General features: G+C 46.1%; 4 protein-coding genes across 4 annotated transcripts; 3 read left to right on the top strand and 1 right to left on the bottom strand.

The window, feature by feature from the left end:
- Positions 1–2,275: 2,275 nt before the first annotated feature.
- PtA15_5A335 (uncharacterized protein) lies at positions 2,276–4,759 on the top strand (the record flags this gene model as incomplete). Its single annotated transcript, XM_053169085.1, has 8 exons — positions 2,276–2,838; positions 2,913–3,134; positions 3,207–3,300; positions 3,383–3,496; positions 3,587–3,644; positions 3,705–4,292; positions 4,375–4,512; positions 4,581–4,759. 8 exons carry the CDS (start codon positions 2,276–2,278, stop codon positions 4,757–4,759), a joined length of 1,956 nt encoding a protein of 651 aa, XP_053020317.1.
- A 1,016-nt stretch (positions 4,760–5,775) lies between these two features.
- On the bottom strand, positions 5,776–8,172 carry PtA15_5A334 (uncharacterized protein; the record flags this gene model as incomplete). The annotated part of the gene is made up of 8 exons (XM_053169084.1): positions 5,776–5,957; positions 6,028–6,165; positions 6,236–6,823; positions 6,898–6,955; positions 7,036–7,149; positions 7,222–7,315; positions 7,394–7,615; positions 7,721–8,172. The coding sequence occupies 8 exons, from the start codon at positions 8,170–8,172 to the stop codon at positions 5,776–5,778; spliced, it is 1,848 nt and encodes a 615-aa protein (XP_053020316.1).
- A 2,275-nt stretch (positions 8,173–10,447) lies between these two features.
- On the top strand, positions 10,448–10,894 carry PtA15_5A333 (uncharacterized protein; the record flags this gene model as incomplete). The annotated part of the gene is made up of 1 exon (XM_053169083.1): positions 10,448–10,894. One exon carries the CDS (start codon positions 10,448–10,450, stop codon positions 10,892–10,894), a length of 447 nt encoding a protein of 148 aa, XP_053020315.1.
- A 336-nt stretch (positions 10,895–11,230) lies between these two features.
- On the top strand, positions 11,231–13,663 carry PtA15_5A332 (uncharacterized protein; the record flags this gene model as incomplete). The annotated part of the gene is made up of 1 exon (XM_053169082.1): positions 11,231–13,663. The coding sequence occupies one exon, from the start codon at positions 11,231–11,233 to the stop codon at positions 13,661–13,663; it is 2,433 nt and encodes an 810-aa protein (XP_053020314.1).
- Between the last annotated feature and the right edge of the window lie 244 nt (positions 13,664–13,907).

The raw sequence follows: 13,907 nt of genomic DNA, 5'->3' as shown, positions 1-13,907 counted from the left end.
AAGATGCCTGTCTGGAGTCCGCAGTCTCCGAGTCGCCTTTCCTCTCTGACGCCCCGTACACGTATCAACAGGCAATCAACTCGACCCTTCAAGCCGAGTGGAAGGCTGCAATCTATGCAGAGGTTGGGATGATGATCGATCTTCGTGTCTGGGAGGAGGTTCCCAAAGCCGAGGCCAAGGACATACTCACGTGCCGTTGGGTTTTCGCTTTGAAACGGACGCAAGAAGGCGAGATATCCAAATTCAAGGCGCGGATCGTTGCCCAAGGTTTCAAACAAATTCATGGTCGAAATTTTGGCGAGACTTTTGCTCCAACTCCGACCTTCCCGGCACTCCGGATTCTACTGGCGATGGCCTCGCGTCTTGGATGGCCTGTGGCATCTTTTGATGTAAAGAGTGCTTTTCTTCATAGTGACATTGACCATGATGTATACATTCGTCCCCCGCCAGGTGTTTCGGCCAAGCCAGGATGCGTTCTCAAACTGCGCAAGGCTCTTTACGGAACCCGCCAGGCGGCGAGGTGCTGGTGGCTCCATCTGAAGACTCAACTGGAAAAAATCGGTTTCTTTCCTACTCTTGAGGACCAGTCGACTTATGTATACCGATCTGGCAAGGATATGGCTTTCCTGTGGGTTCACGTGGACGATGGTCTTTTCACGGCGAGCTCTTCCACTCTACTTGAATCTCTCAAATCCCGATTATCTTCGGTTCTTGACCTGAAGTGGGACCAGTCTTTATCAAGCATCGTTGGATTGCGTGTGCGGGAGGTGGATGGCGGTTTTCGGATTGATCAGCCAATGCTAATCGAGAAAATCCTTAAGTTTCAACCGTCTACAATCTGCGCCCGTACTCCCATCCAGTCAACGGATCTACAGTCAAACCCGTCAAACGGGCTAATGGATATCGACTATCTATCCCGGATTGGCTGTCTTCTATATCTTGCAATGGGATCCCGTCCAGACATCGCTTTCGCCGTAAATTTTTTGGCACGTTTCTCCATGGTTCCAGATGCATCTCACTGGACCGCACTCGACCACTTAATATCTTACATCCGGTACACCGCTCATCTGTCGTTGCCAATCGTCGCCTCGAAACCTCTTTCCGATGGTGTGACCACCTTTGTCGATGCGAACTGGGGAGGCGAGGCCTCTAGATCTGTGCACGGTTTTATCTCCACGGTATGGGGAGCACCAATCTCATGGGCTTCCAAACGTCAGACTTGTGTCGCCCGCTCTACCTGCCAGGCAGAGTACATGGCACTCTCTTTTGCCTCAAAGGATGCATGTACCGTAGCTGCAATTCTGTCTCGGTTTTTCGATCTCCCGCCACCTCTTCTTCTCTGCGACAACAAAGCCGCAGTCCAAATCAGTTCTGACTGTTGTACACAGAAAGAACATCGCCATGTCGACCGAGAGTTTCACGTCATCAATGAACTCCTGTACCTGAAGAAAGTCCGCCTCGAATGGATATCCACCAACAATCAACTGGCGGACATTTTCACCAAAGCTCTTGGTTGGCAAAATGTGTCGGATTTCTTAGTGGGGGTAGGATTGCATGTGCAATCCCATACTTTGGCAAGTAAAGGGGGGGAAGTATGCGCTGGCTGCGATGAACATGCACCCCCCGCATCTGTTCGTCTCCCTCCGGAAAACACCGTCAAATGAAAAGGCGTGATTGGTTCTTCAGTAGCTAACCATTTTCACCTTATGTTGTGCAGTTCCTTATTACGGCGGACAACTTGATTGGAATTCTCTTCTTTGTTTTTGTTACGCTTTATTTTTGTCTTTTCCTTCTGATCTCTTTATTATTCTCAGTCTTACCACAGTCTATTTCTATCTTATGTTCTTTATTTTGTCTCTTGTTGTTTTTAATTGTTTTCTTTGTTCTATCTTTCCTTTTGTTTTTTGTGGTTGATGAGGGGGGGAGTGTTATTTCATATTATTCACTTATTTCTATATTTATATTTTCACGTCATTTTATGTCTATTTGTTTACATATTTTCTATATACATAGTCTCTTATGGTTTTATTACTCATCAACCCAACTATGTATTTACAAATCCTATATATACTCTCTCTCTCTCCGAAATACATCTTTCCCTTGGGGGAGTTTTCTTTCATCTACTCAACTTTTAGGATTTGCAGCTTAACAGGATGTCCCAGGGCGTGACAGTCCAGTCACTTTCTACATAAAACCGCCAGTGGCGCCACTGTGACTGTTATGCTGAGTACGTAACCACCGAGTGACGTCACTGCAATCTTTGCTTCCATCTCAGATGTTCAGCCTAAAGAGAGCAGCACTCGCCTCCCTCTCCCAACCCCACCATCGAGCCTCTCCCGTCGGGCTTCTTCGTACATCCAACAGTTTTCAATCCAATCGATCCACGATGTCTTCCACTCGATCCAAATCGAATATCACCTACCAGTATCAGGACAGTCTGCCCCAACTTCCTGTGCCCGAGCTCGACGCGACTGCTCAGAAGTACTTCCGATCAATTCTACCTCTGGTGTCCCCTCAGGAACCTCACTCACCCACTGCCTCTGATGGAGCGCCCACTCCAGCTTATAAATATACGAAAGCTTGTGTAGAAGAGTTTCTCAAGTCCCCGCTGGTCAAAGAACTTCAAAGCAGATTGAAGAAACGCGCACAAGAGGAAGGTCGGGAGAGCTGGTTAAGCGAGTGGTGGAACGAATTGGCATACATGGCTTATCGGGACCCACTGATCCCATCCTCGTCCTATTACATTGCCCACAAGATTGATCATCATCGCAGGACTGGACCCAGGAGAGCCGCTGGTTTGGTTCGGGCCATGATGGAATTTAGGCATCTTACAGAGACGTATGTGTACCTTTTTATCCTCGCCATGTCTAGGAAAATGTTCTAACATTCCAAATGGTTTGATTCTTCTTCAGTGAGCAGCTTGAACCCGAGCATAGTCGCACCGGCCCGCTCTGCATGAACAGCTATAGATGGCTCTTCAACTCCTGCCGATATCCCGTCAAACCGTCCGACAAGGCCAAGAAGTTCGATCCCCAAGTCAATACTCACTTGACAGTCATCAGGAAGGGTCAATTTTTCGAGTTCCCGGCCATCAAACCTGACGGCAGTTGGTTGTCAGAAGCTGAGCTTGAAATGTTAGCACTTGGCTTTTTTTTTGGCTTAAAACTGGCCTCCTTCAAAGTCTCATCTTTCTTCCCTTTTGATAGGCAATTCAATCGGATTATCGAATTAGCTGGGCCTACTGAAACTAAATTCCCAGTGGGAGCTCTTACAACTGAACATCGTGACATATGGGCCGATGTCAGTTTTGAATTTTGCGTGGCTTGGTTATACTTCATTGCCTCATGACTCGCTGAATGTTCTTTGACCACGCTTTGTGTAGATGCGAGAAGAGTTATGCAAAACTGATGCACACAATTCCAAATCCCTTGAAAGAATTGAGTCTAGCATAATTTGTGTAGCTCTAGATGATACTTCTCCGATCACAAGAGATGAAGTAAGTTTTGGTCTGGACTATTCTTGATGCAATTTCGTAATCTTTTCCAGTATCACAAGGTGCTCACAAGATTGAATTTCACACGCACAGCTTGGCTTCACAATCTGGTCCGGTGATGGCAAAAACAGGTTTTTTGATAAGCAACAATGTAAGTCGATTGTAGACAATCCTGCCCGAACTTAATACTGACACAGTTCATGATAAATAGTGATTGTCTGCGAAAACGGTCAGAGCGGTTTCAATGCCGAACATTCCTGCATGGATGGAACCCCTGTGTCTAGGATGAACGATTGGATGCTTGACGTGCTTGCTAAGAAAAAGATCGATTTGGGTTCCAGTTCCGACCCCAATTTGCCGGCTCCAACCCCCGTGGAATTCGTACTGTCAGACATAACGAAGCAGAACATTTTGAGATCGGTCACTAAGTTCCATAACTTGATGTCCCTCCAGACATTGGATGTGTTGGAGTACCCTGGCTATGGAAAGCGTGTCATCAAGAATCAGTTCAAGACATCCCCAGATGCGATCGCACAACTCACGTTCCAATTGGGACATTACAAGCTATTCGGCCGAGTGCCGGTGACCTACGAATCCTGTCAAACTAGGAAATTTAAGCTTGGTCGAACAGAAGTAATCCGATCGTGTTCTATTGAAGCTCTCGAGTGGTGCAAAGCCATGGAAGACGTGCGCGCTGATTGGCCGGCTCGACTAGAGAAATTTAAGCTAGCTGCCAAGGCCCATTTGGCGTATGCTAAAGAAGCTAGCGATGGCCAGGGTGTTGATAGACATTTGCTTGGTGAATGCCAATTTTTCTCAAGATTACACAATCCGAACTACTTCCATTTGGCTCATTCTGTGGACAATTATTGCCTTTTCAGGATTGAGACTTTCTTTGAAACCAGGGGAAGAGATGCCGGCGCTATTCCAAGATCCGATATACAAAGAATCAACTAATTGGATCTTATCTACCAGCACGTTACCTTCGGAATATTTCAACGGGCTTGGATATGGCGCAGGTGCGTAAGATGGGACATGCGGGCCTCGTGTTGGTTACATAAAAGCTGATTGTGGGTGTTGATTATAGTTGTGCCCGAAGGATTCGGCTTAGCTTACGCCGTCAATGAGGAATCAATGAGGTTCACCGTCACAACTACCACCGGTAATGGTGCCCGATTGAAACATTGCTTACAAGAGGCTGCTGATGACATCCACAAGATGATGCGATCTCAAGAAGGTAAAGGTTTACCCGGTGCCAAGCTCTAAGTCATCATTTTTCGGGGGCTCGCCCCACTCAACGGTGGCTTTGATCGGGCGCCACTCAACCGAGGTAGACCCTCTCGGCAGGGTATATTATCAATCATCAAGTTTTTGCATCCTTGAAATTCTAAACTCTCAAAACCTTTCCTGTTGTTTTCTTTTTGATCAAACTCGGCAGCACCTGAACAAAAATCGTTCCCTTTTGTAGTCTACTTCCTCACAACCGTATATTTCTAGCATCATCATTTATCGTATTGATCAGTCGCACTCACAGCTGACTGACGTACTACTTCTCGTTGCATACAATGTAAAGCAATCGTTTTCTCTCCCTCACATAACTGGTCTTGTCACTTGTTTTTAGCTATGAGTCAGTTGACTTGGATGACTGATAAGTACTATAGTGTTGTAGTTCTACTTAAAATAATTTATTTTCTAAAAGTTATGTGTAGGATCTCAAAGTCGGTGGGTAACGCTTCCTGCAGCTTTTCCTGCTGACAGACTGAGAAGGGCTGTCCCTCTTTCTAAGACTGAGTATCTCAATACTCTGCAATCCTACCTGACATCAGGTGCAAATCCAATCTTGGGTTCATTCATTGTGACTATCCTACATCTCGGCAGCAGTTCGTTGCGGCAAAAAGGACACTGTCTAACTTTGAAGACGTGCAGGAAATCAAACCAAATTCCAACAGTACACTATCATCGTTTGCCACGCTTCGACGTCACAAATGCGAGGGTACCTCAACTGGGGCACATTTTACATATTTATGGATATCATTTGTGCAACATGTGCATACGAGTGGATTTCTTCATCCGAACGTTTGAGGAACAGGGCCTCTTGGTCACCAATACAAATACAGTCGGTTGGCTTCGGGAATCTGAATATATATAAAAAGAAGCGTTTCTTTCTTGATCCCACATACTTTACCGCAATCAGAGCATTAAAAAGACAGCCCGCATACTAGACCAGGATCAGAGCATTACCAGACGAGGTCGGGCTTGCGAAGGGCGATGAGAAACTGTTGTTACAATTTGGCACTGATTGAACTTCGGCCCTTTTCGAATTTCATCATCTTTGAGACATCGTCTGCCGCTTCTTGTAAGTAGTGTTTGTATCGAGCGCCAGTGCCTGTGGGTGTTGTAATAGTGAACCTGATCGAGTCGTCGTTGACCGCATAACCTAGGCCGTATCCTTCATGAGGTACAACTGGGGCCATCCGGAATCAGAATTGGTTATGCAGCATACGTACAGCAATGGGTGCGTCACAGTCACTTACCTGACCCGTAACCAAAACCGCTGAAATTTTCGGAAGGCAGGTGACTGGTCGAGACCGTCCAGGTGGTAGATTCTTTGTACACCGGATCTCGAAATAAAGCCGGTATCTCTTCCCCCGGTTTCAAAGAAAGTCTTAATCCTGTGTGGTGCGTGCCCACAGTCAGCCGAAAGGGAGTGAATAAGGGGTAGATACAAGAACTTTGGATTACCTAGCAAATGTCTATCCACACCCTGTCCTTCGCTGGCTTCCTGAGAGTATACCAAATGCGCCTTGACGGCTAGCTTGAATCTTTCAAGCCGGCCATGCCAATCAGCGCCGCCATTTTCCATCGCTTTGCACCATTCGAGAGCTTCGATTGAACAAGAACGAATGACTTCTGTTCGACCTAACTTGAATTGTCTCGTCTGAGAAGGCTCCCAGGTCACTGGTACTCGGCCAAACAGCTTATAATAACCCAATTGGATTATGAGTTGTGCAACCGCGTCCGGCGACGATTTGAATTGGCTCTTGATTATACGCCTTCCATATCCGGTGTACTCCAGGACATCCAATGTATGGGGAGCCATCATCCTTTCAAAAGTGGTGATCGCTTTCAAGATGTTTTGCTTTGTTATGTCGGATAGCACGAAGTCTATGGGACTTGGAGCTGGCAAATTCTTGTCGAAACTCGAACCCAAGTCGATCTTTTTCTTGGCGAGCATGTCAACAATCCAATCGTTCATCCTGGCCACGGGGGTTCCATCCATGCAGGAATGTTCGGCATTGAAACCGCTCTGTCCGTTCTCACAAACAATCACTGTTTCTCTCAAACTGCTTCAGTATATAATTTTAGGCCAATCAAAATCTCAAAATCTCAAACGCCAAACTCACATTGCTGCTTATCAAAAAACCTGTTCTTAACTCCACCGGACCAGAGTGTGAATCCAAGCTGTTGTGGAGAAACTCGGTCATGTTAGCCATTATATATATACAGTTATAAAACTGGGAAAATGAATTCGAGTGACATACTTCATCCCTAGTTATCGGGGAAGCATCATCCAGAGCCACGCAGATTATGCTAGATTCAATCCTTTCAAGTGATTTGGTATTCCGAGGATGGTCATTGCATAATTGGGCTCGTGTCTTAACGAAATCGAAATAACAGTTCAGCAGGGTGTTAAGGCTTAAAAGTAAAGCATTTAGATGGATACTTACGTCGGCCCATGAATCCCGGTCTTGAGTCGTGAGGGCTCCCAGTGGAAATGGGTTTTCATTTGGGCCAACACGTTTGATGATTTTTTCAAATTGGCTGAAGAAACATAATAGCTCAATGCACCTGCCGACGTGCGGAGTATAGCTAGTTGGGCGAGTAAATGAATCCACTCACGATTCGAGTTCAGCTTCCGATAACCAACTGCCATCAATTTTATTAACTGGGAGCTCAAAAAACTGCCCTTTCCTGATTACTGTCAGGTGATTATTGGATTGTGGGTCGAACTTCTTTGCAGTGTCAGAGGGCTTGGAAGGATATCTGCAAGTGTTAAAAAGCCATTTATAGCCGTTCATACAGAGCGGCACAGACCTCGCAAAATCCGGCTCAAGTTGTTCCCTAGAGCATAATCAAACCGATATGAAAATGTCAATTTTGGCACATCAAGCTAGGCTCAGGCATTTTGGATAATCGATGCCCAGTGATACGGAAGCAAAGACATACGTTACTATTAGACGTCTAAATTCCAGGATGGCACGAACCAAACCAGCAGCCCTTTTGGCTGCACCTCTGCGAGAAGGATCAGGCTTGTGGGCAAGGTAATACGACGAGAACGGGACCAAGGGTTCACGCGCCGCCATATAAGCCGACTCGGTGTAAAGGTCGCTTAACCAGTTCTCGTGACCTTCTTCCTCACGCTTCTTCAATCTAGCTTGAAGCTCTTTGACCAACGGAGACCTGAGAAAATCTTCGACGCAAGCTTTCGTATGTTCATACGCGGGAGTAGGGGTATCATCAGAGGCACTGTGAGAGCCAGGTTCTTGGGGAGATACAAGCGGTAAGATAGACCAGAGGTACTTGTAAGCAGTAGACTCCAGATCTGGGACTGGTAAATGAGGTAAACTGTTTTGATATTGATAAGTGATTGCTTTCGATTCAGAGGACGAGTGCGACATGGCAAGTTGTGTAAATGAAGAGCTCAAAGAGTTGATTTCGTATGGACGAATTCTTTGACCACGTAGATAATAGAAGGAATTTAGGGATAAGTACACCAGGGTGAACAACATTCTTCTTGACGACGAAATAAAAATAAAAATTTAGTACAAAGGGATTCATGCAGAGCTACCAAGAGTGCCTAGCCGCAAGAGAACCAAAAAGGAAACAATGCGTGAAAGCAAAGATGAGCTATGTAGCTGACTTGACTCTGCTCGATTGCTTGCAGTTGTTTTGATCATCTGCATCATCCAGGTACATATGTACAAGATGCGCCTTCTTCTGCCTTCTTAAGGCCTCACATTTCCAGCCGATATCATTCTCAACTGTGGCCAACCTGTTTTATTACTCTACGTAACCCCCGCTATAAACCCTGGGTACCTCAAACCAGGTGATAAATGTACAAATCCTCACCAAATCAGCTCTGCCTTGCTGCAGCCCTCCTTCCGGTGAATCCCATCCTGCCAAGTACATAACACTGGCGGGCTCACGATCGTCTTGACCCTACCGGCCCCTGGGCCGAGGCCATAATGGTTAGGGGATGTATACACAATTCCATTGAGCCTCAGTAGTATTAAAGACTTCAGTGACTGGGAATAAATGGTACAGATGCAACATGAGCAAAAATCCTGGAACTCAGCAAGAAAGTGTTGAAACCAGCTGCAATTATGACATGTCTTTGATACAGGAAGAGCTGGACAGATATGTAGGACAGTTTTTCTTGACTAAAAGAAAAAGTGTACTGCTGCCAAGGGGAGGGATGGAGTCATCACTTCATCATCTCCAGATTCCCATACATTTGGGTTACTACCTCCCATAGGAGAAGGCTTGTGCAGTAGTCCTGAACCTGCTGGATGGTTTGGGAGAGATTTAACAGCTTCAGTAAGACTTCCAAGACCTTGTAGAAATTCAACATCAAGGAGCTTCCGTGCTTTTGTGCTTTATAATGGGAAATGCGCTGGGGTAATGCTGCTGAATGCACTTCCTCTTGTTGCTCAAAAAAAATCAGATCTTTGGTTTTCTGTTCAATTTCAAGATCTCTTGGTAATGTGAATTCACTGTCTTTTTTAAGTTTTTTGAAGGTCTGGACAAGGGTTGTGTTCTTGGGATTCCAGTTATGATTGACTCAAGAGTCTCTAATGATGCCTTGATTTTGATGATTGTGTTCTTGGTTGGATTCTGAAACTTGGCCTGTCTGTAAACCTTCAACAAGCCCTCAATCTCTCACACTTTTGTTTTGGCCACCTTTTTCCAACCAATTTTGTTGATCAGTCTTTTGTTGACCTCATTGATCTTGAACAAAATGGCAGAACCATCAGCTGTTGTTCCTTGGGCCAATTTTGCCTGTGTGGATAACCTCTCAATCAGTCAATCCTCCTTGGCCAAGAAGTAAAAACCCTTGTACATATTCCAGAATTGAGAGTTGGTTGATTGCCTGCTCAACATCTACAGGGAATTCAATAGTTTCTGCATCCATGTCTGTCCTGAGCTTCTTCAGGCTGAGGTGGAGCTTATCCTTTTTCAATTGTCCTCTTTTGAAGACCAATCAAAAGAAGTTATACAGGCCCAACCATCATCTTTCTATTTGGTACTCCCGTTTGGCTTTTTTCAAGATTGATAATGTTTCTGGCTTCAGTACCTTTCCAGAAGCTGACTTATACTTGAAACGGATGACAAAGGCAACTCCATGTTGAGAAAACGACTTCAAGAGTGCTGACTTCCTCATCCTTATCCCAAATCCGTTGGAGTAGGCTACTTCTATTCACACCTTGGAAACCCTTGTCTTCTGTGTTTCTATTTCTAGCCCCTGATTCCATATTACTATTGGAGTTTTCATCTAGTCTTGTTCCTTCAGAGAAGGGTTGCTTGTGAGCTAAATCTGATGGATTGCTGATGCCTGGAAGTAGATGGTTGCATTCTCCATCTTTGTACAAAAGACTGGGGTTAGCAGTGCGTGAAGCTGATTCAAAGTCTTTGAAACCACTCAAAATAGATGTGACCACCCCGCTAATAAATCTAACCTGTTTGCTATGCTATGTTGTAAGAATCAAAAGTAATTGTGAAATCTGTTGGAGTGTGGGGTGGGCAAACTCCACATTTGGAGCATGTGGGAGATAAGAGGATGTCGAGGAGGAGCAATACAATCAAGGTTTTTTCCACCTACAACAGATTAAGAGTCATCTGTCTACCTCTTTGCTAGCCCTTTCGGTTTTTTTTTCGACTTGACATCTCCGGTTTATGGTCAACACCCGACGAGACAACCCCCAATTAACTGGACCGCTTCCTCCACCAACAAGAGCGAAACGTCCAAAACAAACGAAGGCTTATAAAGCACTCTTACAGCTACCACCCCTACCCCCTTCCCCGATCGAGGAGAAGATAGATCCGCTAGATCACGACCGCCCTCCTTCGCCTTTCGTATCCGCAATATCATACATCTTTTCTAAAGTAGTAACCCGACACATTGACGACGGCACATTGGTATCGGCTACAGTCTTACCTGACAATCGAGTGGTCAGGAACCCTTTTGGACTACCTATCTCACAATTCATCCCACCACCAGGATACCGACCAAAGATTAACATACCGCGGGACACGAGCCCTCCTCAGTCTTCGTCCGAATCATCGTCGACAGTCTCGGATCTTATTCTTACCCCCATATCACCCGCTCCCTCCATGTCATAAGGCAACACGGTCGACATATCGCCGAGAACAAAATTTCTTCAACAGCCGAGTATATACAAGCAGGACGTGGAATCGCTTTTGGCCGATGGTTCCAATTTCAACAAATGGAAACGCGGGCTCACGCGCGTTATACTTCTCACCCTGGGTCACACCAATTTTTTCGACAAGGCCGAAAATTTCTCCAAGTTGTCGACTCAGGAAAACACATGTCTCTTATTTCTCATCCAGATCACAGTTCATGATGAACTCTCTTCTCTTGTTGATCAATACACGACAGGAACCGAGGCGTACTCAGCAGTTGAAACAAACTTTCAAGGCACCATACGCTTTCGACAAATGGAACTGGTCAATAGACTCATGGAATTACGAATCTTGGGACCTCCAACTGACCCATCGAACATCCCTGGTCTATTCAACAAGGCATTTGATATATTCTCCGACTTGCAGAAGGTTGGAGCATCCCTTTCTCCCCTCGTGGAGAGTCTCATTCTCCAATCCATTGTTCCGCCGCCACCATCAATGTCTCGATCTCAATTATTTCAAAATATTTCACTTCAACTTGGCACAAAAGCTGATGTATCCGCGAGGGATATTCAAGCAATTCTCACATCAGCTTATGGCGAAACCGTTCGTTTTGATCCGTCCACCACGGCGGTTCCAGCAGTGTTCCGAACTTGGCATAATCAACCACCCAGCGCCCAATGGGGACCGCCTCGACAATTGAACCAGCAATCCAAACAAGACCGAACTCAACGACAGACTTCGCAGCAACGTCCAATGGGTTCGACAAACAACGCAACCCGCAGCCAGAACGTCGGCACACCAGGCAACCCGACTATTGATGACATCGCAGCGGCCATCAACAACATTCGGAAAGGAAACACCGGCCCGAGCAATCCAAACCTTCTCTCTGGCAAACCCTGCCTGTACTGTGGGGTTTTGGGACACTGGAGATCGACATGTCCGACACTCCGTAGAGACGCCGGCCTGCAACCTCCCAATAACCCTACATTTGGTCGCCCCGCTTCCGGTTTTGCCCGCCAAGCCGCACCTCCGAACGACCCTCCCACTAGACTTGAAGAGAATCCGGCGGTTCGATCTGCAGTGGGAGCGGATGCGACAGGTGCCGCTGGTGTTGGCACAGTTTTGGATTCTGGGGCGACCCACCATGTGAGCGGCTCTTTCCACCAGTTTTCTTATCTTTCTCCTTTATGTCCACCAGTCAGGCTGAATTTGGCGTCCGCTTCGGGGTACATGTTGGCGACTCATAGTGGACACCTCAAGATAACCAGTGGGGCTGGTATTCTGGCGGTGCCACAGGTGCTATACAGCCCGGAAATGAAGGGCACGCTCCTTAGTCTCGGCCAATTCATCGACTTGGGATTTAAACCGGAATTCTTATCGAACAACGACATAAGGCTTCAATCTTCTTTTCTTTCATTCACCGCTCAATATCAAAACCGGTCCTGGATTATTTCCCATCAGTCTATTCATCCTATATTTCCTTCTATTCAATCCATAACTCTTAACGTCTCAATCAATTCACCCTCTTACGACTGGAACTGCCGACTGGTACATGTATCCGACGGCATGGTGAAAGACTTTCTACAGCGATTTGTTCCGACTTTTGATTTGAAATCATGGACCCCGTTTATTTGCGAAACGTGCAAAACATGCAAAAGTGAACGGCGACAACACCATCTTCCCGACGTGGTCAAATTTGATGAGCGACTTGATTTACTTGTAACAGACGTTCTAGGACCCCTCGACCCGGACATCAACGGACACCGTTTCCTGTTAACAGTCAGGGATCATGCGACAACGTATTCATTCGCATTCCCATTGAAGACTTGCTCCGAGGTTCCGTCCATTATCATTGCCTTGATCAAGCGAATCTTTTTGGTTTTTAAACTAGCTCCTAAATTTATCCGCTGCGACAACGGCGGTGAATACACATCTAAAACTTTTGAATCTTATCTTTCTTCAGTCGGTACCTCTATATTGTTCACATCTCCTTACACTCCGGAACAGAACGGCGAGGCAGAATGGTTGAATTGGACTCTTGGCGATATCGCCCGGACGACACTCCGGCATTCTTCCCTACCAGATTCCCTTTGGTCTTACGCATATCGATGTGCATGCTACTTAATTAATCGGATTTCTAATTCTCGATGCAAATCAAGCCCACTTGAATTATGGTTGAACCGGGAACCTTTGGAAACATCATTCTATCCTTTCGGCACCAAGGCTTGTATTCACATACCCAAGGAACGGCGGCGCAAGCTTGATACTTGTGGATGGATAGGATATCTGGTCGGCTATCAAGACGACAAACGAGGATGGTTCTTCTGGAACCCGATGACTCGAAAAGTCGTTAACTCAGAGTGTGCTGAGTTCTTAGACTTTCAAGGGAAACAACTAATCCCTGCTCCGAACCTATCTTCTAACACTTTGTCTGTCCGTAGAACACTTCACCTCGGCCACGAGACAACCAAGGAGGTTTGTGAGTCTCAAGACGCTCAGATTGACGAAATTCAAGCAATTTCCGACGCCGATATTCCCTGCAGCCTGAAGAGCGCGCTGGCGAGTCCCGAGAAGGAAAGCTGGCGCGCAGCATGCATGACTGAATGGGATCAACTCGTCCAGATTGACACTTTCGACATTGAAGAGAAGGAAAAGAAGCATTCGATAGGCACGCGGTTTGTGTTCGACATCAAACGGCAATTGGACGGCTCTGTGGAGAAACTCAAAGCTAGATTCATAGTCTGAGGTTTCAGGCAAAAACTCGGACGGGATGTAAAGTCAACGTTTGCGCCAACGGCGTCCCTGACCACTTTACGACTCTTACTCACTTTGGCAATCATCAACAAGTGGAAGATTAACTCCTTCGACATAACTGGCGCCTTCGTTCATAGCCCCATCGATGAAACCATCTTTGTAGATCCGCCCGTTGAGCTTTTCCCGCATCTTAAAGGAAAAGTATTGAAACTGAAGAAAGCGCTTTATGGAACTC

This window comes from Puccinia triticina, chromosome 5A (genome assembly GCF_026914185.1).
Source record: "Puccinia triticina chromosome 5A, complete sequence".
Taxonomy (NCBI): Eukaryota; Fungi; Basidiomycota; class Pucciniomycetes; order Pucciniales; family Pucciniaceae; genus Puccinia; species Puccinia triticina.
The sequence above is the reverse complement of the archived record's forward strand: the minus strand, read 5'-3'. Positions and strand labels throughout refer to the sequence as shown.